At 38.9% G+C, this 24,961-nt stretch overlaps 2 protein-coding genes across 6 annotated transcripts in view; both read left to right on the plus strand.

Moving 5' to 3' along the window:
- The window catches only part of ZC3H7A (zinc finger CCCH-type containing 7A), a 31,340-nt gene extending 20,381 nt beyond the window's left edge, over positions 1-10,959 (plus strand). For 2 of the 3 annotated variants that reach the window (XM_086759634.1, XM_086759635.1), the window contains exons 14-23: positions 462-658; positions 896-993; positions 2,053-2,234; positions 4,210-4,286; positions 4,840-4,973; positions 5,338-5,443; positions 5,948-6,056; positions 6,933-7,066; positions 7,401-7,564; positions 8,951-10,959. In XM_086759634.1, the coding sequence (XP_086615760.1) occupies positions 462-658; positions 896-993; positions 2,053-2,234; positions 4,210-4,286; positions 4,840-4,973; positions 5,338-5,443; positions 5,948-6,056; positions 6,933-7,066; positions 7,401-7,564; positions 8,951-9,140 (1,391 nt within the window). In that variant the 3' untranslated portion in view covers positions 9,141-10,959. Of the gene's footprint in view, positions 1-461; positions 659-895; positions 994-2,052; positions 2,235-4,209; positions 4,287-4,839; positions 4,974-5,337; positions 5,444-5,947; positions 6,057-6,916; positions 7,067-7,400; positions 7,565-8,950 lie in introns of those variants that run through there. The other variant, XR_015260200.1, reaches the window with a different exon arrangement.
- Positions 10,960-11,309: 350 nt separating this feature from the next.
- TXNDC11 (thioredoxin domain containing 11) overlaps positions 11,310-24,961 on the plus strand; it is a 30,560-nt gene continuing 16,908 nt past the window's right edge. The window contains exons 1-5 of one of the 3 annotated variants that reach the window (XM_086759962.1): positions 11,310-11,537; positions 15,486-15,560; positions 15,847-16,063; positions 16,798-16,895; positions 18,538-18,667. In XM_086759962.1, the coding sequence (XP_086616088.1) occupies positions 11,392-11,537; positions 15,486-15,560; positions 15,847-16,063; positions 16,798-16,895; positions 18,538-18,667 (666 nt within the window). In that variant the 5' untranslated portion in view covers positions 11,310-11,391. Of the gene's footprint in view, positions 11,538-15,485; positions 15,561-15,846; positions 16,064-16,112; positions 16,181-16,797; positions 16,896-18,537; positions 18,668-24,961 lie in introns of those variants that run through there. The other 2 variants (XM_086759960.1, XM_086759961.1) reach the window with 2 other exon arrangements.

The raw sequence follows: 24,961 nt of genomic DNA on the forward strand, positions 1-24,961 counted from the left end.
AAAGAACTCATCTGACTGTTATGCAGGCTTGGAGCATACTATTGCCCTGAAAATGGTATGCTTCTGGGCTCTTACTGTTCAAAAAAACCAACAAAAAAGCATTCTTGTTAGTCCTTGCAGTATGAACCTCTACTTACGATGTAAGCAGGATGACTTACAGATTAATTAACAGCTGTATCTGGCTGTATTTAAGCAAAGGATATTCTGGGTTCTCAGCGTTGTTGCTTTAGACTAGAAAAGGGTAGCTGATGGAGTTGTGCATCAGCCTTTCTGAGGAGTTTTACATTTTCAGCAAGTCATTCAGCAGGTTTTGCTTCTGTCTGCTAGACTTAAGTTGACCCATTTACAAGAGATGTAGCTTCTTTATTGAAAACATTTTAAATGGAAATAGAGGAAGTTTTAAGATAACTTCCAATAAAAGCTGTGTAAAAGCAATGTCTTACTCAATGTTACCATTTTAGATGTCGCTGCTGAAGAAGAATGCAGATATCCAGGTCATTGCACGTTTGCTTATTGCCAGGAGGAGATCGATGTGTGGACACTGGAGCGCAAAGGAGCCTTTAGTCGGGAAGCTCTTTTTGGAGGAAATGGAAAGATCAACTTGACTGTCTCCCAGCTTCTTCAAGAGCATCATGGATTATTTATGTTTCTTTGTGAGGTGCTGCTTTATTTCTAATTATACAATAAGAATGATAATAGATAATAAAATTACCTGGAAAAAAACACTTTGGTTCATGCATTACTACTTTGTAAATTTGGTACATATATATTCAATAATAATCTGTCTATCTTTAGATTAGAGACTAGTTGAAGTCTCTGTTAAAATCTTCAGGGTAAGTTATATTTTAAAATATATAAAATACATACTCTATAATTATCTCTTTTTGTATTCCAGAAATGTTTTGATCACAAACCCAGAATAATAAGCAAAAGGAACAAGGATAACTCATCATCTTGTTCTCATCCTGCTATGCATGACTTTGAAGATAACAAGTATGTCTGAAATACCATTTAAGTTTCCAATCAAAAGCAAAGGTTTCAGGACATTTTAAAAATATTTACTTAATTTCTTACCTGTTGATTAACTTCTCTTCCTTGCTAACTGATTTTGGAGGTATTGATAAGACAAACTTGCTGAACCAAGATTGTTTCATGTAACTAAACTCAAAGTGAACTATTTCTTTATCAATGCACTCAAGATTAGTGGTATCCACCCTGTGTTTACATCTTACTGGCTTTGGTGTCATGTTGTTAATAGTTTATGTACCTGGTGGGCTTGATTGTTGTGAATAGGTATGTGATGTTAAATTAATACAGAAATTCGTACGTTGGCTCTAACTTCAGTCTATTTTGCCTGTTTTGCTGTAGTTTTAACTCAGTTAAGAACAGGTTTACTTTCATTACAGTGTCTCAAATAGATCATAGTCCTTGTTAATTCAGTTGATTAAAAATAGTGTGAGCAAAGTGTCTTTAATTGTTCTTTGAAAGTTAACAAAGACTTCATAGCAGCAATAGTGTTAAATAAGCTTTTGAGAACTGATAGACTAGACTTACATTTTTATATGATAAAAATGTAAGTGGGAGCATTTTAATTGCTTTGTTTGTATTCCACTTACCTATATTGAGGAAATACTACAGCTGTAAGAGCAAGGCTGTTACTGTCGTGCCTCAAGTCTTTCTTTAATGGTGCTCTACAAAAGAATAAGGACTTGTGTTGGTAATTGGATCGGTATATATACTTGAAAGCGGACATGATATGCTTTCCCTCTTGGAAACCAGTAATTCCGTTGGATTGAATTAATAATGCTTTGTAGAAGAGGGACCTCTGGATTTTGCAGGAGTACTCTCATGTGGTGTTGGTTTACTCAGCTTAGACGTGACAATTAGATGCTGCTTCCTTCCGGAAACTTTTTTTGGCTTTCTTATTTCAAGTAAAACTTTTTAAAAAGACATTTGAAGAAGATGTGATGAGGGATGGTTATTTTACATGCTTTTCCACGCATGAACAAAGTCATTTTAAGGAATATCTGAAACTGACTGTTTTCAAAACAGGTGCCTTGTCCACATTTTGCGAGAAACTATGGTGAAATATTCCAAAATCCGCCCTTTTCAAGTTCGATGTCAGCTTGACCTGTGCAGACATGAGGTGCATTATGGCTGCTTACGAGAGGATAAATGCTTTTATGCTCACAGTCTGGTAGAGCTTAAAGTCTGGATAATGCAAAAGGAAACAGGTATGTTTGGTAAAATGATCACTTTACTCTTCATTGTAATGCCACTTCTTCCTTGTCTCAGCTCCTTTCTGAAACTAGCAACTTGGCATTAGTGCGTACAGTTACAATTTGCTGGAATCTTACATAGAGCATATTTAATAAAGAGTGATGTAAATATGATTAACAGTGTTGAGTAGGCTACTAGCTATTCAAAATTTGAAAGTTTTTTTTATAATAAAAACTGTCAAAACTGCTCATTGTGGTCAGATTTTTATTTCTTTCTTTAAGTAAAACTAGAAGTCTTGAGCAGACATTAAATCCAAGTCAGACTAGATTTGTTTTTAAACCTACAGAGTTTAAGATTTTGATCAAATTTCTTCTTCACAGAGGACTGAAAGAAAAGCTTGAAATATTTATGCCATTGTTTCCCTCCTTGCCTCAGTACAAGAACTCAGTTTTTCCACAGCTAAAACTTTATTTTAGCTACTGTCATTCTGATATTCTTATATAGTGAGCCAGAAAATAAATCTTCCCAGTTTGCTACTCTGTCTCTCATTACTGTGTTTGTTGATAAAACTTAACTATTTTTCTGTTCTTGATGACACAGGGCATTTTGGCTGCTTTTTGTTGATTTGGCTTGTTTTTGTTGGCTTCTTTGAGGATAATAAATTTTACTGCTTCATTTCTAGCTGATAGCTTTTGAACAACATGTCTCTGTACTTACAGTTCATTCCTTGGTCATGAGTTCCAAAGTCCACATGACTTCTTTTTTTTTTTTTTTTTTTTTTTTTTTTTTAAATAAAAAAGCCAGTAAATAATTTGTACCACTTGCTCATTCTTCCTACCTTGCTCTGTATGACAGCAGTACTTTACAGGATCATTGTGATGCATAGAGGAAAAAGGGAAATGTGGCAATCCCAATTTGTTAGTGTTTCTGGCATTTTTGCTCCTTTATGTCTGATTTATCCTCACCTGTCCCTTCTTTGAAGAAGAGGTTCCTTGTTGCCTGAGCTTTCTGTCTAGATTCTTGTACAGTCATATTGACATGAGATGTCATACTGATCTGAAAATTTCTAAGGAAGAAAGTAAAATAAGGAGAGACTTCTTCACTGATACTCTGTCCTGGGATGAGCCCTTAGCAGTTTCTGTGTGAAAGTAAAGCAGTTGCTTTCTTAGCAGCTGCCCCTACAAAGTCAAGGATAGCAAATACTTACACTGTTATTTCTATTTTTGAAGTAAGTGTTGGGTTCTCCAAGAAACTTGATTTGCCACAGAAGGCAAACTTGATTTTATGATGCATTTGTGTTGCCCTCATACTTTGCCAAAGTCAGTTAAAGCTCAGTCTCTCCTTGTTGAATGCCGTTCCTCTTCTGAATGTAAGGTGTGGGAAGTAAAGGAATGCTACCTCAGGAAAGAAGCATTTTACTGACTCAAGTCCAAACACAGATGACAGTCTGTATTTGTGTGGAATTAAAGCAGTAAATGTTACAGTATGTGTGAACACTGTATAGCTCTGCTGGGAACCTTAGCCAAAGTATTTATAAGTGTGTGTTTTGTTTTGTTTTTTCTGAAACAAAAACCTAATTAACAGAGCTTGTTTAAAATCTTTGTAAAGAAGGCAGGGGCAATCTAGTGTCTGTCAGCTTGCATTTTGGAGTTTTTCTGTGGTCCATAATACAATGTAGTTTTTCCAATTAGATTGCTATTAGATATATTTAAATAAATACTCAAAGATGCACCTTTAACCTACTAGAGCAATCTGTAATTTAAAAAACTTTTATGTTTGCTTTTCAGTGTGATGATATATACAATATTTCTGTTTTGGAGGCCCTCATGAGGTGTCCATAGACACACTCATGAGTCTGTGTATATGTATACAATATATAAAAAGAAAAATGGCTAAAAGCTTTGGGGCTTCAGTAGCATTCCAGTTTGAACATGTCTGTAATTCTGCAACAGTCATAAGTGCTCAAGAACATTTTCACTTCCTTTACAGGTATTTCGCATTATACTATTGTTCAGGAATCAAAGAAATACTGGCAAAACATGGAAGCTAGTGCACATGGATCACAGGTATTTTCGTTTTTCCATTGAACTAAGTCTACATTGACTTTGGTGATAATTCTTTTTCTATGTCTGTGTATAACATAGCTTATTTTAGCAATTACTTTTTAATTGCTCTCTTCAAATCCTCTCTTTCACTGTAGGCCGCCTTCCACTTGCTCCGCTTACACTAAAATGCCTGCTTTGCTTCTGTGCAATTCCTTTTTTGCTTTGCTTATTCTGTCATAGGCAGAACGTAAAACCTAAATATAATTTCAAAGTTAGCTGCCAATATGTGTTTTCAATATGTAGGACTTTTATATGTTTAGTTTATATGTATTATCACAACTTCTGGCTACATATACCTAAATCAGAAATAAGTTAAATAAAAATGCATTTGTTGAGAAATATCTAGTTTGAAGTTTGAAGTTACAAGCTAAACTATTCCAAGACATGCAGTGTAACATCTGCTTCTGGACACGTGTTGTAAACTTTTATTGTAGGGGGTAATTCATAATTATGTATGGATTTCTTTGCAGATACAAAATACCTTTTATTGTTGTTGTTATTTTTTTGGCTTAAGATCCTTGGGAACCAAATGAAATATGGATCACTTAATTTGAAGATGAAGTTTGTTTGTGGTCAGTGCTGGAGAAATGGTCAAGTTAATGAACCAGACAGAAACAAAAAATACTGTAGTGCAAAGGCAAGACACCCGTAAGTAAGATCAAGCAGTGAAAATTTTACTGTGTTATCAGCCATTTAAAACCTCTTTTGGGAAGTTTTGTTACTGCTTAGGAAAAAGTCATGTAAGGAATTTAAAAAGACACATTGAAGCAGAACACTGTCGTCTCTTTGTAGTATGTTAATAACTGGTAATGAGAAACATTTTGGTGGCTGTTTGTTTTGAGTTTTTAAGATTATCAGTTACGGTAAAGTTTTAGTAGAATTTAGTTAAATCTCAAATACATGGTGAAAGCTTTCTAAAGAACCTTCCTGGGCTTTCCTGGTTCTGCTTCTGTGTACACAGTGTGTCTTTTTTTAATAATAATTTCTTTCATTGAATGCATCTGTTTTTTAGATGGACCAAAGATCGCCGTGTGGTGCTAGTAATGTCTAATGAACGTAAGAAGTGGATGACCATTCGTCCTCTTCCTGCAAAGAAACAAGTGCCTCTGCAATTTGATGTATGTTAACCTAAAACTAAAGTTTTAATTAAGAAAATAGGGTAACTGGAAAATACTAGTAATTGGGCTGGTTTCATCAGTTCTGCAGAAATTCCCATGGGAGTTGCTTTCTACAGAGCACAGCCTTTAGAAGAGTGCTGATCTCACATGCTGTGCCCTTTCTCATCAATGGAAGTTAATAACTTTTTAAGTGATTTAACTAAGTTCTTACCAGTTCCAGTAAATATTTCAGAAATAGTTTAAACATCTGTGGCCTGGTAATCTGGTAGGAGGCAAAAAGCAGTCATCGTACTTGCTTCCAGCAGTTTGTTTTTACCAAGTACAATATATGCATTATTTTTTATAAAATAAACATGATGTTATTTTTCATGTTATATATACATGTCTGATTGGGAGGGGAAACGCTAGCCAAGACTGGAAAAAAAAACCCACAACATTTTCTACTATCATCCTTTTTACTTCATAATTCATAAGGATATTTTTTTTTTTTAATTCATGTTCCAGTTGTGCAATCACATTGCTTCAGGCAAGAAATGTCAGTATGATGGAAACTGCTCATTTGCTCACAGCCCTGAGGAAAGAGAGATGTGGACCTATATGAAGGAGAACAGCAGTAAGTGGAAGAGTAAATCTAACATGTTGTAAATCTGTTCTTCTTTTCATTCTTCTTCCTCAGTTACTTTTTAATCCACTTTCTTTCACTGTCTTGTAGTAAACCTTGCAGGTACCTTTTTTTTTTTTTTAAATTTGAATAAGCCCAGACTGAATATTCAAAAACAGTATTAAATAAAACCAGCTGTATTGTATTTGTGGTTTGATGCGGTTTTTAACAAGAAAGGAGATTGTATCAGTCTTTTAAGATATGTTAGAAATAGTATATTGATCCATGCAGCAATATTGTTTGGTGTTTATATTCTGTGTTGCCACGCGCACACACTAGGATTCTGTTGATAACATATTGGGGCAAGCTATTTGTGGAAAAATTCCTCCTCCTCCCCGCCCCCCCAGTGTATTTACTTTCTATAATTGGTATTCACTTTCTCTTGTTGACTTGTTACCATATTAGAGTGTTACTGGAGAGAAACAATAAAAAATCAAAAGTAATAAAGGACATAAATGATAATATCATGGTCTGCAGAAAGCAGACTAAATTTACCAAAAATTGTGGCATGCATTATATTAGTACTTTGAAATTCAGATATTGATAAACAGTGGCACAGTTGTTACCTGCACTTTGGGTGCCTGTTCAGAGATGCGTAACATCTTACTTTCTCCTAGATAGGCTGCAATGGGTCTTAGTAAGTAGCCAGAGATTCATATTGCTCTTGGCTTGTATCTCTGCTGTGTAACTATCTACACTGTGTCCTTCCTTTCTTCTTCTTACAGTAGGTGAGGACTGAATTATACTTGCGAACTCAGTCATTTATCTAGTATTCTCAAACTCTTGCCTTAATTGCTAATTACTTATTTTAGCTTCTGCTCTCATTAGTTCAAGACTTGGAGCAGTTGTATGACATATGGCTAAAAAGTCAAAAAACAGAAAAAGGAGATGATACAGCTGCTCAGGCAAACAAGGAAAATGGGAAGCAAATTCACATGCCAACTGACTATGCTGAAGTTACAGTAAGTAACCATAGTTCTAAATTCAAACGTGGGGTTTTGTTGGTTTTTTTCCTCCCCAGTCAGTAACATGTTGTCCTTATTTTCTTGGTGCTTCCTTAGATCATGGCTAGCTACACTAAATGCAAACTTTAACTGACACTGTAAAGTAATTCTGAATCCTGTAAAGCCAGTGGAGATCATAAATTTCAGGTGATTGTTTAAATAACTGTATCTGTTTAGGTAAACAACAATGTACAAACTAATGTAAAGAAAACATTCAAAATGTATTCGGAGCAGTTCTGTGCTTACAGTATTGAATTTTCAGTGTTTTGTTTTCAAATTCCCTGTCAAACAGGTGGATTTTCACTGTTGGATGTGTGGGAAGAACTGTAATAGCGAGAAGCAATGGCAGGGTCACATTTCTTCTGAAAAGCATAAAGAGAAGGTTTTCCACACTGAGGATGATCAAAACTGCTGGCAATATCGCTTTCCAACCGGATATTTTAGCATTTGTGATAGGTATGTGGTTTTTAAGATGTCAAAAATCCCGAAAAATGACAATTCATAGTGTAAATAATTAAAGTGGTTATTAGTTTTGACAGACAATATTTCTAGTATTTCTTGCTTTGCATACATCTTTCAACAAGAAATCAAGTAATTAACAGTATTTTAATATGTACTTTTAGAACTCACAGTGTGACAAGGTGCCTAATTGTAGAACCAAATTAATTGCTTGTGTGATATTAATAAAGGGTTGCAGGTTTATTGCAGCTGCACAAAATATTGTTGCTATTATTACAAGTTTACTTGGGCATCTGCATATTAATCACCTGGGACACACATTAATCACCTGGGACACACAAGAACCGTACCTAGCTGGAGAGTGATATTGGAGCTTTAAGGCAAGTAGAAATGTTGTTAGCATCAAAACAAATTTGTTAAAATCAAGCATTTGTTATTGCAAATTGTTTATTGGAAGAGAACTTCCAAGACCTGTCGGTTTTCCCCGTACTGGTTGTATGTTTTGCTGCTCCCTTTAATTCTTAAATGCACCCTGTTTGCCGGACTACAGTAGATATGGAGATATATATATATATATATTTTTTTTTTTTTTTCCCCCTGGTAAATCTATTGAAAGTTCTTTCCCCTGCTGGAATCTTTTTGGAAGGCTAAAAACTTTAGAATCTGCATTCTGGAGTTTAATATTCAATTCTATGGTACGAATATCTTTGTTACTCCATTTCAAGTTAAAGATTTTGAATGCCTTCGAGATCTTGAGAAATTGCACAGCATATAAAGCAAGTTATTTTTTGTTGCAGTCTTTGCATGGAAGCTTGCATGCCCCCTTTACTAAATTTTTAAGTAACATCCTAAATGTATTTGATATTTTGAACACTTAACAGACTTCAGATATGCAGTATAAAGTGAATACAAACCGGCATGCTTATAAATGAGTACAGAAATACTAGGATGAAAGAGATTCTTAAGTCATACGGACCACTTAAACCCCAAATTTAGCTAACAAATTAGTTGGATTTTTTAACAATAGTAGTTCTTTAGCTTAGTGAGTTAAATGATAAGGTATTCATTTACCTGATAATTTGACCTGATGAAATTAAAGGTTTCAAGCTTAAATGACTCAGTAAAGTAGGAGCAGGAAGAACAGAAAGAAAAGAGCCATCTCTTGTCCTCTCTAAATACTTGACAGCTGGGAAAGAAAAATATAAACAAATGCTAAACAGAGTTAGTATTGTCTCACTTTAAAAGACAATACTAAGATGACTTTTTTTTTTGTTGTTCTTAGTATTTTAGTGTGCTTGAAAAACATGACCAGAATAAAATACCTAGATACAATAGTGATCATGATAATTCTGTGAAAACAGTGTTTGAAATCTGTCTTAACAGATATATGGCTGGTACTTGCACTGAAGGAAACAACTGTAAATTTGCCCATGGAAATGCTGAACTCCATGAGTGGGAAGAACGAAGAGAAGTTTTAAGAATGAAGCTCAGCAAAGCAAGAAAAGACCACTTGATTGCTCCCAGTGATAATGACTTTGGAAAATACAGTTTTTTGTTTAAAGATTTAAACTAATACTGAGATGGCACATACATGTTATCAGCTGGAAGCATAAACCAGAAAATTTGACAATAATCAAAAGCATGTGACAGATAAGCTGCAGGTTTTCTGCTTTTATTGGCATATATTGTTCCTCCTGAACAGCAAAATATAGTAGATTTAGGGGGATTGAGCAGACCTGTCTATGCTCTCATGAAACAGAGTGGTGATTAAAAAAATATCTGAAGTATTACGTGCTTACTCACCTTCTGTTGGACAGTATGTTAGGAAATAGAAGGGGGAGAAGAGAGGTTATAATATCTAGGAAGCCCCCTAGTATCAGTCCTTCAGTTGAAAAACCTTAAGGTATCAAGGTATTACAAAACAGAGTGTTATGGGCTAAGAAGAAAATGATCATGAAAATTCTTCAGATCTTTTAATGGAGAGGAGTTTGCTACTTATCTATATGTAGGTTGCTAAAAAGGATTTTCTTATTAAAGATTTTAAACAAAATAACCATTTAACTACAATATATGTTGAATGGGTATTTTTCCTTTATTTGTATGTTTCAATATAATTTACTGGAAAAAAAAAAGGGTCTTGGGAGGAAATAAGTATTAATTTTTGAAAATGAAGTAGTTAATTCTGTTTCTTGGTCTTTGCTGTTTAAATGATTTTGAAAGATTACACTTGTATGTCAGTATTGTGTATTATTGTATGGACTAATGTTGCTTGTAATAAAGAGAACTTTACACAAATCTGTTTTCTGCATGTAGCCTCTCAGGACTGAGATTTTGTAAAAACAAAAAAACAGTGATTTTGCCTACAAGCAAAAGCTTGAGCACCTGTAGCTAAAAATTTAATAAGTTGGTATTTGTGTCTCCAGCTGCTTGTTTGCAGCTTTCTGTATTGTCATTAGCTCATTGCATCACTAAAATAACAAAAATGGCCAACTAGCTTGTGAAGTAGACAAGCATTTTGGAGCTACATAGTGCTGGGACATGTTTTCAGCCTTTTGACTTGGACAGCAAGGTGGATGGTACTTCAAATTGTATTTCCTGTAGACGGCAGGAAATGCAAGCCATGGGCTGAGATGACTTCAGGCTGACGAGCCTTTTGGCTTTACAGTTGCTGGAGCTTCTGTTGCATTTTGGCTTCTCTGCAGATTGTGCTTTCAGCTTCCTTGTTTGTTCACTTAATTTCTTCCCCCGGTAGGTTGTGTTGTTTTGTTTTCTTTTTAATAACTAAGCTTCTTTGTCATTCATTTAAAATAGCTGAAGCTAGGTTTCTTTTTATTTTTTTCTCCCTTCTCTGGAGAGTATTTTTCTTTGTTATTGCTATTTGTTATATAATTAGAAGAGCTTTAACAATGACTGCAGTCGTTTGAATGTAGTCATTGGCCATATATTGTATACGTAAAAAGTGTTCAACCAAAGTTCAGTGACACCCATACACATGCCAAGCCTGGATGCTGTGTCCCTTTCACTTCACAAAATAAAAGCACAACGACTATTAAAACAACGCTTTATGCTTCAGCCATAGCTGGGGAACGTGTGAACTGCTCCTTACGGGCCAGGCTGAAGGACGTTTGAGTACGATGTGCAGTATGCATGTACCATCCGCTTGGTGCTCGAGATACCACCTGCTGCAACGCTGATTTTTCACATTGTTTGTAATAAACTGAGCTCGGAACAGCGTACTGTGGACACTGTTATTTCTGTGACAAAACCTGGTTGTATCGTGTGCCTTTCTGAATTTTTTTCCAATTTTATGCTTTCATTGTTTAATGTAAGTGCTCTGTAAATTATTGGAAGTAATTCTAGACAAAACTAAACATGAAATCCTTGTTCTGTAAGGACGGTGTGACATCTTTAATGACTGCAGCGCGGGGGCCGTTGGGGAACAGCTGCCGGAGGGGGCTCGGCCCTCGCAGGAGCGGAGCAGTTCCCGGGGAACTACTGATCCCGGCGACGGGAATTCTAGGGACGCCCTGCACAGACGGCAGGAGGCCAACAAAACCATTCTAACACGCCTTTCGCGAGGCCACGGGGAGCGGGAGAGGGCCGCCGGCCTCAGGGCGCTGCCCAGGCTCCCCCCCGGCCGCCAGGAGAACCGCGCCCCGGCCGGGCCCGGCCGCCTGTGCGCCTGCTCGGCGCGGCGTGACGTGGCGGCGGTGGGTTCGCCGTGAGGGGGCCGCCCCGCGCGGCTGACAGGCGGGCGGTAGGCAGACGTGTGCGAGCGGGAGCGGCCCGGGGGCTCGCACCTCTCCCCGCCCCGGGCGGGGGTGATGTCGTTATGCGGTGGCTCCGGCCCCGCGGCTGCCCCTCGGCTGCGGCCTCGCGCCGCGCAGATGGCGCGGCGGCCCGAGCTGCTGTGCGGCGCTGCCATCGTGCTGGGCTGCGCTTTCCTCGTCGCCCTCAAAGTCACCTGCAGGTAATGGCCGGGGGTGGCCGGGCGGGCCCGGGGCATGCGGGGCCCGGCCGAGGGTAAGCGGCCGCCCGGCGCTCTTCCGGAGGCGGTGCGTGCTCCTGAGGCCTGGTGCAGAGCCGCCTGCGGGGGTTCCGGCCCAGGGCCTGCGGGTGTGCCGGGGCGGGCGGCCGGGGCTGGCGGAGCCGGGGGGCCTCCCGGGGCGCGACCCCTTGTGCCCGCTCTGGCCGCGCGTCTCGCCGTGCTCTGTGGTCGGGCTTCGAGGGGCCGCTCGGAGGGGCGGGGGGGGGGAGGCGCCTTCCTCCTGGGCCCGACGACACGCGATCCCCATGGCAACGGCGGCCGTTCTCGTGCCGTGGGGGATCCCCGTCGCCAGCTCCGCGGCGTGGCGGTGGGGGACACGGGACCCAGTGACCCGCGCCGGGGAGGCCCCGCTCCCTGCGTTAGTGCATGGGTGCGGATAAAGCGCTGGTGTGCTTGAGACACGTGTGCCCTCGGCGGTAGGTACGCGGCTGCACACGCACCTGAGGGACGGGCGCTTGGCTGGGAAGGCTGGTGTTCCTCACCTCCGCAGGAGAACTCGTACCTGGCGTTGCCGCAGGAGGACTGGGGCGCAGGGCTGAAAGCCTTTCTCAGCCTGCTGAGCCGGCTGCGTCGGCGTGGCGGTGCAAAGTAGGGGAAACAAGTGTGTTCTGACTCCTGTGTTGGTGTCAGCACCCCTGTCACTTGCACCCGCTTCAGACAGAAAAATACTTTGTGGGGTTTTTCTCCCCCAGTCTGGTGGTGCTCCTCTTGGGAGCTGGGACTCCCTTCATTGCAGAAGTCTCTGGTTCCTGTTTGCTGAGAGCCTGGTCTGTGTTGGTGCCTGGAACCAGGTGATGTTCATAGCTGGAGGTGTGGAGAGAGTTGGCTGATGTGCGGCGGGCACGTAAACGTGCTGCTCATTTCTGGAGCCTCAACTGGGCTCTGAATGTTCTGGATGGGTTTTAGGGCAAGGTGACTGTTATGTGCTTCAAGTCACACTGTTAATTTAAGAACATCTGCTGCATTTGGGGTTTAATTTTGGGAGTGGGAGAACGCTACAAGGATCTGATTACTTTCCTGTTCTGCTGAATCTGACAAATTTTTATTCTAAGAAACACTTGATTCACAGGTAGTGCTTTAGAAAAATGTTAAGGCCTTCTTTTCTCACCTGTCCATGGAGGATGTATTATGAATCAGGGTGAACTTTAAGTCTATGAATGAGTTGATCTGTGAGCAGCAGTGCCTCTGTTCCAGTAGTCTGTACCTCACAGTGACCAGATAATTTAGATGAAAGTGTAAAGCTCTTGCCATATTGCAGAATGTATGCTGAGGGATTTCTGAACTTAATCACCTCCCTGTTTTACTGTCCATTACTAAAAAATTAACTTTTTTTTTTTTTACGCTTAAAATGATGCTTCTGTTTTCTTATTGCTCTCCTTTACTTAAAACCTACATGTTCCTTTCATTTTAGTGCCAGCTGTGTTTGCAAGCTCACAAATGGAATGTGCTTGGAATATCCTTCCACTCTGTACAGGAAGTTTGATTAAAGGGTTTTGGCATTTCAGATCATAGTTAAACAGATTAATTTCAGGAAAGGAGTCCCTTGTTCTGTTGCTGTCAGAAACGTAGAAAATTCAAGTGTAAAAGTTCCAGGTGCAATTTGGAGGATGGTTAGTTGCACATGTTAACTGTGACTACAGTGCATAGTTTCTCACCGCACATCAGTACAGTTTGCTAGCATGTCTCGTCGCCAGGGTACAGTTGCTATCACGACACTTAAACATGTAACTTCTGAGACCAACGGATAAAAAGTATGGAAAGAGAAGATTCCTTTATTACAAGGCAATCCGTTGGTGGGGTTTGAGGTATTGCGGGTTTATAGCAGCACAAGGAATAGCCACATGAAGCCTGACCTAACCTGTATGGAAAGCCTGTGGTGTAGAACCTGAATTATTTTTGGCACTATGCAAATGTCTTTTGAGACAGCCCCACTCCAAGAACCTTGCAGTCAAAGGGGCTGATCCTACAGGCACTTGCATGTGCTTTCCTTTGTTACCAGGTTGTTCTGTTGAAATGATTTTAAGTTTTTTTATAGGCTCTGTGCAGCATGTAAATAACACAATCGGTGTTTTAATAAACAGTATATGATTATTATGTTTTAATTCCCAGTTTATACTTGTATAATTTTTAGAGGTTCAGAGCACTATTCTCTTTGTAAACCTGGGAATTATGTAAAAATACTCTGTTATGCATTTGATATTGCAGAGGGAGACACTACTGAGCAATCAGCTTAAGAAGTTGGTAGCTCTTGATTTACTGTTTTTTGGTTTTTAGTAATTACTGGAGTTGTTTTCATACGCGAAGGTAGATTTCTAGTTCCTGACTCGTTCCTGTCATGGGACTGCTGGTGACCTGTTTACACTTTCTTGCGATTTGGAGCCAATTTCATATCTCATTTTTAACGCTTACGCTGTAACTCTTGAACCAGTTGTCCATTTTCAGTTTAATTCAGTAGAGGAAGCAGAGGTTTTAATCAAAACAGACAACCTACATCTGTTTAAACTAGTTAAAGAGGAGAAATTCGAGTTGATGTCTCTGAAGAAGTATGTGTTGGTGTGAGATCAACACTTGGTTGCCGTGTTTTGCTTTCAGCAGCTAATCGGCGTGTGTGTGCTGACCTGTGAGTTAGAGCCGTGGCGCGTCAGTGTTGTGTCCTGTCCAGCTGGCAGGTGGAAGTCATGGAAAGAAGCTAGCAGCTCGGATAAACGTGGGGTGCAAGAATGGGAGGTGTTGGTTGTGAGGTGACATAAGAACCTAAGGGTTGGGGAGGGAGGTGCTGGGTTACTGACTGGGGGAGAAGGGCAGGAACAAGGTAGAAGTCCATAGAAGAACCGAGATATTTGGCCATCTGTGTGAAAACAGTTTTGTGAGTAGTGGAATTAATGAATTATAAACATGAGGAACCAGTTAATATTTTCAAAATTCTAGATTTTGAAGCAAATATTGTCTCTTACATGTGAATTAAGAATTTCAATAACTTATAAAATGTACTGGGAGTGATTCTTAAATGTTGAGCTTTAAGTGTATGCTTAGTAACCTGGAAATGAGACAAGAGCTGTGGCTTTTGTGGGTCTGCATTGTAAAAACAAAGGTACTTCTTACAAATCAGAATGATTGTAAAGTTTGAAAACATGGCAGCATTGTTAGGAGGTTCCTTAATGTATGAGTTTGTCAGTGTTCGGGGCTTAATCATTCTGTCGCTATTACTAAAATTGTAACCTGGCAAGGATCAAATATCAGGTTAAAAGATTCTTGTGTTAGCTATTTATTGTGATACAAGGTAAAGGAATGCACAGTCTTTCCTAAAACTTCCTGTCGCTTAAGGAACCATGGCAAAATCGAGCATTACAGTTCATTACGGTCCAGTTTTTAATCTGACTAGCTCTAGTGTAAATACAGAAAAATTTGGAATTAAGAGAATATAAAAAAGAGAATATGATTATTCACTTGCACTTAAGGCAGTTTATACTGTAACAACTTCTGAACACCTTGAAAATGCTGAGTTTTGGGTTGTTTGATTGCTGATTTGATAGAAAATAGTTACCTGAGTATTTGGTTTATGTTTTTGGTATTACTGGTCAAACTAATGTCTCTTAAGGAACTTAATCTGTCATAACCTCTTTAAATCGAGACTCTACGTGTTGATATTGTCCTTACATTGAAGAGGAAATGTGCCCTGAACAATTTGCAGTCCCTGCTCTAATCAGTAAAATAAGTTTAACACGCGTTTACTTATTTTTTTTGCTAATACAATATAAGAGAATACAAGTGTGGAATACTTTAAAGCAAAGCGTAAGGCAGAGTAACAGTCTCTGTTTACATAAACAGCACATCACAAAACTCTATGACCAGTGTCTTTTCTCTTATCAGGGTGCTGTCACCTAAAGTACAAATGTTAAAAGAGGATGAGGCCAGGGAAGAAATCCAAAGAAATCACTCTTCTTGGTAATTTTATGCTCTATAGCAACCAGCAATGAGAGTGTGAGCTAACATCCCCATAAACATAGCGCATGTATCACAGCCTGACTTTCTAAAGCTTGTGAAGGGTGATCTTTAGATTTTTATGGTATTTCGTGAAACTAACTCAGAATGTAAGCTGTAGTCATTTGCATCAATTTCTACAGTTTTGTCACTGCATGACCTTTGTTAAGATTAAAAATTAGGGTTTTGGGCATACTCTTTAGACTATTGCTGTACAGTCTGAATAACCACTGTAATTTCCTTCCTGCAGCCGAGCAAAAGATGTAACAATGCCAGCGAAGCTTCCGGTGAATTTTTTCTCCACAAGATCTCCTGTCATTGATCTTTTTCGGGGACAATTAGACTATGCAGATCACCTTCGTCAAGATTCAGAAATCGTGCTGTATTTCTTCTATGCGCCGTGGTGTGGCCAGTCCATTGCAGCAAGAGAAGAAATAGAACATGTGGCCAGCAGATTGTCAGACCAGGTAACTCCAGAGAAGATGCGAGTCTTAAACATGACCTGATAGTTTTTTAATCTCCAAGCTGATGCTAATCTCTGTCATCACATGGGAACCAGAGGACTTGAATGCTTACATTTTAGGGTGAGCATTTAGTTGTCTTAATTTAACATACAGAATTTTAGAATAAATGGAGAAAACCTGTGATTCCTGCTCACTTATCTGTTATTTCTGCTCCTGAATGGGCAACTCTACACATTTCTTCTTGTAAAGTGTTCTCAGATTTATTCACCTGCCTTCAGACAGAAGTTACAGGGAGTTTGCTTCCGGTTCCAGGGTCCTTGGAGACGCTGGTAATCATATAAGATTGCAGCCATAGCACTGCTTTCTAGCAGTTGGTTAGCTGTGAACACTTCACAGGTACAGCTGTCCTAAACCTCCATCATTGAGCTCCACTCACTAGAAAGTAATTAATATGGATCATGACTAAGTACATTTGAAGGATTTAGATTAAGAGGCTTAAAACTAGAAAAAAAAGTGATCAAAAGGATTGCTCTTGCAAAATGACAAAAAAAAAACCCAATAAAAAGCAATAATTAAAAAAAAAAGTCGTGTGATAAAATTAAGAGGAGCAGATGTGTAATACTGTGTTGAAAAGACACAGAAAATAGCAGATGGAATGGATCAGAAAACATACATGTTAGATAAAGAAGGTCATAGTAATGTACTTCATTAGCTGTGAATTTTTACGTGCTTTGCAGGTGCTGTTTGTGGCTATAAATTGCTGGTGGAACCAGGGGAAGTGCAGGAAGCAGAAGCATTTCTTTTATTTTCCTGTGATACATCTATACCATCGGAGGTAAGATTTCATACATAGAGTCTGGGTTTTTTATTGTTGTTTTGGGAAACAGAGATATTGTATAAAGATGTTATATTTATAGCTATAATAAATAGGGGAGGTGTAGTTAAGGGTTAAATGCCACTATATACTGAAGACTTTAAACTTTACATTCACTTTTTGTGCTCCAAATGTTGAGATATCATTGTATAAAATGTTATATAATCTCACTTTTATTTTTTAGTATTTATATGTGTTATCTTTTTTTTTTTTTCTCTGTGTGTGGAGCAGAAGGTAAGAAAACACACTTTCTGATGTTAGGTACAATAGAGCTGGATGCTGTGTAGTTAATCACTTGCATTTTACTTGTGTACTCTGGTGTTGAGCTGCAGCTCCTTCCATTACAGAGGCTGATTTTGGTTTTTTTGGGGAGATTTATGTATTGAGGAGGAGCAGTCCTGATCTTTGTCGGTTGAACTTGGAATAGACACAAATGGCACTTGCATGATTCAAACTGTAATAAGAAAAATGCAACAATCGCACTTGACTTAAATTTATTTAATCTTGAAATTACAACACAATAAATGGATACACTTGGGTGTTATCAGTAACCTTAGACAGTTGCGACAAGATGAGATGTAAATTCATACTAATACTTCATAAAAATCCCAAAGGGCAATGTGTCCCTCGTGCCTGAGGTATAAACCTCGACTGCTGCATAGTGGGCATGTGATACGCTGAAGCAGCACGTTGCTGTTAAGACAGAGGTTTGTAATAAACTGGTATGGGATGTAGAATAATCTAGTGGGCTCTAGAAAACCATTTCAAAGCATCTGAATATAGCTATCTCAGTGCAAGTTTCATATTTTTCAGAATGCCTGTATGTATAAAGTGTATTAAAAAATGCATCACATTAAATTCTTCAGCGGAAATGGACTAATTCCTCATGCTTTTTGTGTTTGATTTCTTTTTGGACTGTGATGCTTTGTTCAACTTAATGGTAATGAATCAGATGCTGTATTTCAAGGGGATGAAGCAGAAGCTCTGGAAATCATAGGCAGAAGGCCCAGCCCTCCTTCTGTTTTAGCACTGCGTAATGTGGTGTGAGCTGCTTTATCAGATGTCTGGGGGAGAAACTGTAGACTCACTGAGCCTGTTCATCAGCAGTGTGACTGGATTCATCCCTGCTTTATTGACTGCTACTTGTAACAGTCTGTGTAAAAATACTGCACCTTTTCAGATTGATACTGTTTGAATTTTCTAAAGATTTTTAAAAATCAAGTGAAAATAATGACATTTTTCAGATCTGTACTTTGAAGTCATGTATTTACTTCAGACAAAGCAGAAAGATATGTATATGATCATATAATGCATACCTGCCTTTTACCAGCTTCTTTAATGTGACTCAAAGGTGACTCCATCCCTTCGCCCCACCAGCATACCCCCCTAACTGGACCTACCCAGAGGTGGCATTACAGTCACTGCAGTTTCTGCAGTGTGCTTCAGGTCCTCTGTCGGTTACAGAAGCCACTGTTAATTAACACAGGGAGCAATTCCCTAGAGGCTGAGCGTGCCGTGTATGTAACTCCTGTCTCTGCCACCCCTAGGAGGAACTCTATTGTTAACTTAAGTCTTAATGTTTTATTATTTTTTTTGGTACTAGTTTTGGACCAATTGAATACAAAGGCCCTATGAGTGCTGTTTATATTGAAAAGTTTGTTCGCCGGGTGATGACACCACTACTCTACATCTCGTCTCGATCAAAATTACTAGATTTCCTCTCAAATTATGAGGTACTTGTCTCTCTTCTTCAGCTTTTCCACTGTGGTTCAGAAAGAGTTTGACTTGTTTCACGATTCAATTTGATCTGCTCCAAAGTACTAGTTTATTTCCAGGATCCTGACATCAGTGCCCTGTAAATTTGTTAAAATCATAAAAATATGAAATGACAGATTCACAATATTGGTCCCCTGTATAGTTACTCTTATGATTTAGCAATGCTTTTAAATTACGGTACTTTAGTATGTAGGGACAGCAATCAAAGTTATCTCACTAAAAAGTTACATATGAACAGGAAAGAAGGGAGAAATCTTTTCACAAAAATCTTGCAGTCTGAGTTGGGAAAGCATTTGAGAAATACATCATCATTGCTTTAATTTTTAAGGAAATATTAAACCTTTCTAACAAGATAAGTCTGTTAAGCAAAAACAAATGTGAAATCAGTTGAAATAACGGCTCCTAACCACTTTGTGTACTTTAATGTCTATTATTTTAATCCACTGCTACATGATATTAGTTTTTGGTCTGTTGCGCTCAGAGGTGCCAAGATTGGTAGCAATACTAGCAGGTTAATAACTTCCAATTAGACAAAATGCGCTTACAACGGAACAATTTATAATCCCTTTATAACTGTTCATTTCTGTAGTGCACAATGGAGAAATAATGTCATCATACCAAATCCCAAGCTGTTAGAATAGAAAATAAATTGATGCTGTTGTAGTGGCCAAACACGCGAGGTTTCCAGTGTTTCAGTACGAAGCGGAGTTCCTGTTGGATTAGCGCAGTTCTAACGGCTGGTGCTGCTGCAGGGTGGAGCATGACCTGGGCCGTTAAATGAATACTGCCACAGCGTAAGGGGACACGCTGGTAGTTATCATGGGTAGGTGCTGTGCTGTTCACGCCTCAGTTTATCCCTCAGCAGCTATTCGTGGGTTTAGTTTTCCAGTGTTTTAAGCTGGGGCTGTGAGTCAGGAGTTGTGAGTTTTGTGCCTGTCTCTGATGCTGTGATCACAAGCAATTCTGTTGTCCTTTCACAGCCTCAGTTTTGCCGTTATAAAACTGGGTTGTTTTGTTTTTTTTTTCCTCCTGTAGAGATTTGAAAACAGCTGTGCTTGGTTTTTGGTCTCTGTTTTGGGAATTATTTCTTGGTAGTCTGCAAAAGACACAATAAGCATAGTGTCATTAAGCTTAAATTTGCTTTACAGTAGGAGGTGCACTTGGAAAGAGACTAAGGTAAAAGACATTTATAGGGGAACTAGAAAATATTTTCTTTTAAAATACTGCTTAGCAATTGAATGTATTTCTATGTTCAAACTTCCCCACTTCCTCTGCTTCAAATTCTGTGCCTCTGTCGTGGTTTTGTTTTGTGAGGGGGGCCTAAAAAATGCCCAATTTCTGTTTAAGTTCATCGTTTTGGTTCTTTTTTTCTGAAATGGATTAAGAATATAGTCTGATCTGTCATGCTGCCTTGCAGTCTTTTAAGGTTGAGGTTATTTCACATACTGCTGCACTAGGTGCTCAGTGCTTTGCCTCTGTAAAGTTAAGCAAGAGGAGGAGAAGGGGATACAACAATAACAGCCAGCTCATGCTGTAAGATCGGTTCAGGGAACAGGGCATTGGCTACTGCAAATCCAGGTGAGTGCCATAAGAAAAGCAAATGCTACATCAGGAGCTGGGATACAGAGAAGACTTAAGAAATAGAGAATTGTCTATGAGGATGGATGGAAAGGGAGAGGCGCAAAGGAAGGGTTAGTTTTAAACTAGACATAAACATGTTGTTTCATAATTTTAGATGGTTAAAAATGTGAACATTTTCTAATGTTTTCTAATGTGGAGCTCAAGGGCAGACCTGGCTGGAGTGACCATGAGATGGTGGAGTTCAAGATCCTTAGGGCAGTGAGGAGGGTGTGCAGCAAGGTCTCTACCCTGGACTTCCAGAGAGCAGACTTTGGCCTTTTCAGGGATCTGCTGGGCAAAGTGCCATGGGATAAAGCCCTGCAGGGAAGAGGGGCCCAGGAAAGTTGGTTGATAAGGGACCTTAACAGGCTGGAGAGGTGGGCCTGTGCAAACCTCATGAAGTTCAACCAGGCCAAGTGCAAGGTCCTGCACATGGGTGAGGGCAATCCCAAGCACAAACACAGGCTGGGTGGAGAATGGATCAAGAGCAGCCCTGAGGAGAAGGACTTGTGAGTGCTGGTGGATGAGAAGCTCATCATGAGCTGGCAGTGCGTGCTTGCAGCCCGGAAAGCCAGCCGCATCAAAAGCAGCGTGGCCAGAAGGTCGAGAGAGGTGATTTTGCCCCTCTACTCTGCTCTGGTGAGACCCCCACTTGCAGTACTGCGTCCAGCTCTGGAGCCATCTTGAGCTGAAGTTCTGCTCAGCATGTGTTTTCACATTTAAAAGAGCTACTGCACCCTTCTTTTCTTGTTTCAAGGGCATCTTATTGTTGCCTGTCAATTTACTGACAGCCAAGACTTCAAGCCCAGAGTTGTGAAACTTATGATGCCTTAATCTTGTGTTCAAATTCCAGTAGCCAGCTTTTGACAGAAGAAACATCTAACAAAGAAAACCAGGAGCTGTACCCACACTCAATTGAGTATTGAAATTATTAAATGTATTAGCACGCCTGAAGTAACAAGTACTGTAAACATACCAAGATAAACATTCCAGGCACTTTTTGTAAGTTGAACCACACCAAGAGATACTGATATCTGGCAGTATTTTATCTTGTATTCAGGTGTTAATTAGCATGTTTTTATTTCTTAAAAAATACTAATGAACAGAGTCCAGCTAAATGTAAGAGCAAGTGGTGTTAGTTACATGGTGTTATGTCCATTCCTCAAGCAAAACATGAATATCCTGAGATGCTGTGTTGATCTCACAGGGGGGCGCCCAAACCCCATGAAAAAAAATCTGGTTGACGGCTCAAAAGTTAAGATTCTGCATTTTCTGATACTATTTAAGGGGTTTTTTTTTTTGTGATTGTGGAATAATGCTAGTGCAAAACTAGGACTGAGTAAGACTTAGAATTTCATTTTTGAGAGCAAGGAAGACATCTCATTTGAAAAGCAGTTAAAATCTTGGAATGTATAGGAAGATCTAAGTTACATGAGGAGAAAGATATACAGGTCCTACCACAACTCCAAGTACCTGTAGGTACCTATAATCAGACTTCTTTTGTTTTCTTAACGTCGGAGATGGAACAGTTTCATTTTGATCCAAACTGGCACGTCTCGTTTCTCACCTGACTAACCCAGCTGGTAGAAATGGCCTCATCCTTCTGAGGCACAGAGGAAGAGAACATGCAGCTTCTGTAGTTAGACAAAAAGCTTCGTTCACTTACAAAAATTAAATGTACCCAGGGGGCTTCTCATTTTCTGGCTTCAGGAGAGGTGGGGAAGAGTTGGTCTCTTTGGGAGGTAGCTGACGTGTGTCTTAACAAGATGTCAGCTTTCTTCTTTGCTCTATTTCTGTGGAAATGGTTCCTGAGCATTAACCAGCTTTGTAGAATCTGACCCAGAAGTGGATTTGACTTAATAGCTTGCTGTCGTGTAGGGTATTGCGGTGCCCGTGTTAAACGATGATGTGAGAATTTGCTTTCAGTTCTGGATACGCAATGTTTCTAACATCATGAGAAAATGAAGAGACTTTTACTTGTAAATTTAATTAATCTAATATCAACCAACAGTTGCTTCTTTGCATTTCTGCAGTATAGAATTAGTAGTATGTAATACTGGTTCTTCTGTTCCCCAGAGAACACATTCCTTTCCTCTTGCTGTTTTCTTTCCTGTGTTCACGGATAAAATGAGGCAGAAATTGCCTGCCTGCACAAGTCTGAGATTCTGGGGGTGGGGAAGTCATCTCCCTTACCTCAATGCAATATAGCCAAAACATAAAAATAATTAAATACAAATCAGTGTAGAAATAACTTAATTGAATAATAAAAGCATTTATCTAATTGTAAAAGCTAATCAGTAGCTATAGGTTTTTTTAGTTCTCTGTTCCCGGTACTTTGCACTTACTGGTCTTGGAATTTCAGAGCTCTTTCATCGCACCGTCGTTTAATACTGTCTTTCTGCAACTCTTATGAGTCAGCTGTAGTTTTGATGATTCCCAATAACTTTGGAAATTGTGTTCCTCACCCTTTTCTAAAATGTTTATAGAAATGTTGAACTACATGAGCTTCAGTATGCATCCTAGCTGGCTGTCTTTGACTGTGGAAAAACAATAACTTCTACCTGTTTTCTGTCTTTTCTGTTAATTTAGAAAAGGACCTTCTGTGTTATTCCTTATCACCTTACTTTCTTCCAGTGTGTTTGGCAACTTGTAGGCTTTTGGAGAATTACAGTATGCTGCATTGAGCAGATCACTCGTCTACATGCCTGCTCATTCCTTCAAAGAACTGTGATAGACTTGAGGCATGGTTCAGTAAAAAAAACATGCTGGCTGTTATGCAATAAAAATTACTCAGCTGAAGTGAGTGTTAACTGTTAATTCTTAAAGTTTCTATCAACTTGCTGTTCAGTGATGGTTGAGATTCTTATCAAGTCTCATATTTGTTTGGTTTAATTGACAACACACATCACTCTCCATTCCTCTGGTGTAGAGACCAAGCAAGAAATAGGCTACACTACAATTAGTATATATTCTCCCACTGCATTTTTGTGTTATTGAAAAAACATTTCCCAAAAATGCCTCCTGAAAACATCTTATTCTTCACAATCTGGAAGTCTTAAGCTGCTATTAGTGTACAATAGAACTGGAGTCAGAATCAGAACATTACCTTTGTTACTGACTTTATTTCTAGCTCTGACTCTTGGCTTCTTGTCATATTTTACTCACTTTTGACTCTTCTTTCATTTACTATTTTGTGCTGTAAGTTTGCTCCGTACAGTAGTGGTATTTAAAAATGGTCCTAGGAAATAGGAAAATAAATTTTTTATCTCATCTGTCTCCTTATTTTGGTTCACTCAAATGCTTTAAAAGTTTTTTATATGAGATTGTTTCTTTACACTGTCTTAATTTGGTACTAGGAGAAAAAGGTGAACAGTAATTACTAGCCTGTTTATTGTTTAAAAGAAGAAAAAGTGCTATTATCTTGCTGTATTTTTTTCACTTCTATTTTATCTATATTTTAATTTCCCTCTTGACAATTTTTATTGCAGAAATTTCACTGCTTGCTTGTATCTCATTTTTATTATTGGTGATTTTCTTGGGATACCTCATAAGGAATCTTTATGAACAAGAGTCTTAGGTGTAGCATTTGTTCATGAAAGATAATTCCTACCTAAAAAGAGCAGATCGTTAGTTGGAATAGGCAATGTTGTTACTGGTGAACATCCCGAGATCACTAATTCACACTGAATTAGATCAATTCGTACGGCTGATAGGAATAACTGAATTCATATCACTGCTGACAGTAACAGGTAAAATATATGTTCATGTTTGAAAACGAAATTTAAAATCTTGTACGTCAAACTCAAAACCAAAATAAAGCAGCCTCCAAAATACCAAGTGAAAATACTTATGTGGGAATATATTTGCCACACAAATGAGTGATTGGTGAGTCTGGAATGTTTTGTTCCAGAGCACTCCCTAAAGTGCTCTTGCTTTGTGTATCCAATGCTCCTTCTGTATGCACTGGTGGAACTGGGAGACAAATAACACAAAATAACCAAATTCTGTCACTTACTCTGTCCTGAAAGTTTATTAAGCCATTTGAGTGATGTGTTGAAAACCATAATTAATAATAATGTTTAATGGATTATATTTTGCAAAATTTAAAACCAAAACTGTCGTGGTTTTGTTTAGTGGGGGGGGGGGCTAAGGAATTCCTTAACTGGAATTTTGAAACAAGAGAAGTGTAAAGACTATGAACCTCTGTTCCAAGTCAGCTTCTCCCAGATTCTCTTCCTGAGTTCAATGTGAAGCCATTCAGGCTTCCTACCTGGCAGAGTCCATAGGCCTATTTAGGCATGAGTCTTTTAAATTTTGAATTGTCTGTTTGGCAATTTGAAGAACTTTATGGATATGCAGGTGGGATATGGGGCTTTTTCGTTATTTTTGTGCAGCTGATCTCTCAGTGACTCCTGCAGCACATACGGAAAGAATTTAGAATGACTGACAGCTTAATGATGGGATGATAAGTTGGCTTATAGCAGTTCAGGTATTTGTGCGCAAAATGTGTGAATTCATATGTAGTTGCCAATTATGTGCAACATGGTGAACAATTAAAGTGTTACTTTTTAAGTTGTTTATACTCTGAAAAATCACATTTGATATTCCAATTCTAAAAGAAGTCTTTGTGA

This window comes from Chlamydotis macqueenii, chromosome 15 (genome assembly GCF_036417535.1).
Source record: "Chlamydotis macqueenii isolate bChlMac1 chromosome 15, bChlMac1.mat, whole genome shotgun sequence".
Lineage (NCBI taxonomy): Eukaryota > Metazoa > Chordata > Aves > Otidiformes > Otididae > Chlamydotis > Chlamydotis macqueenii.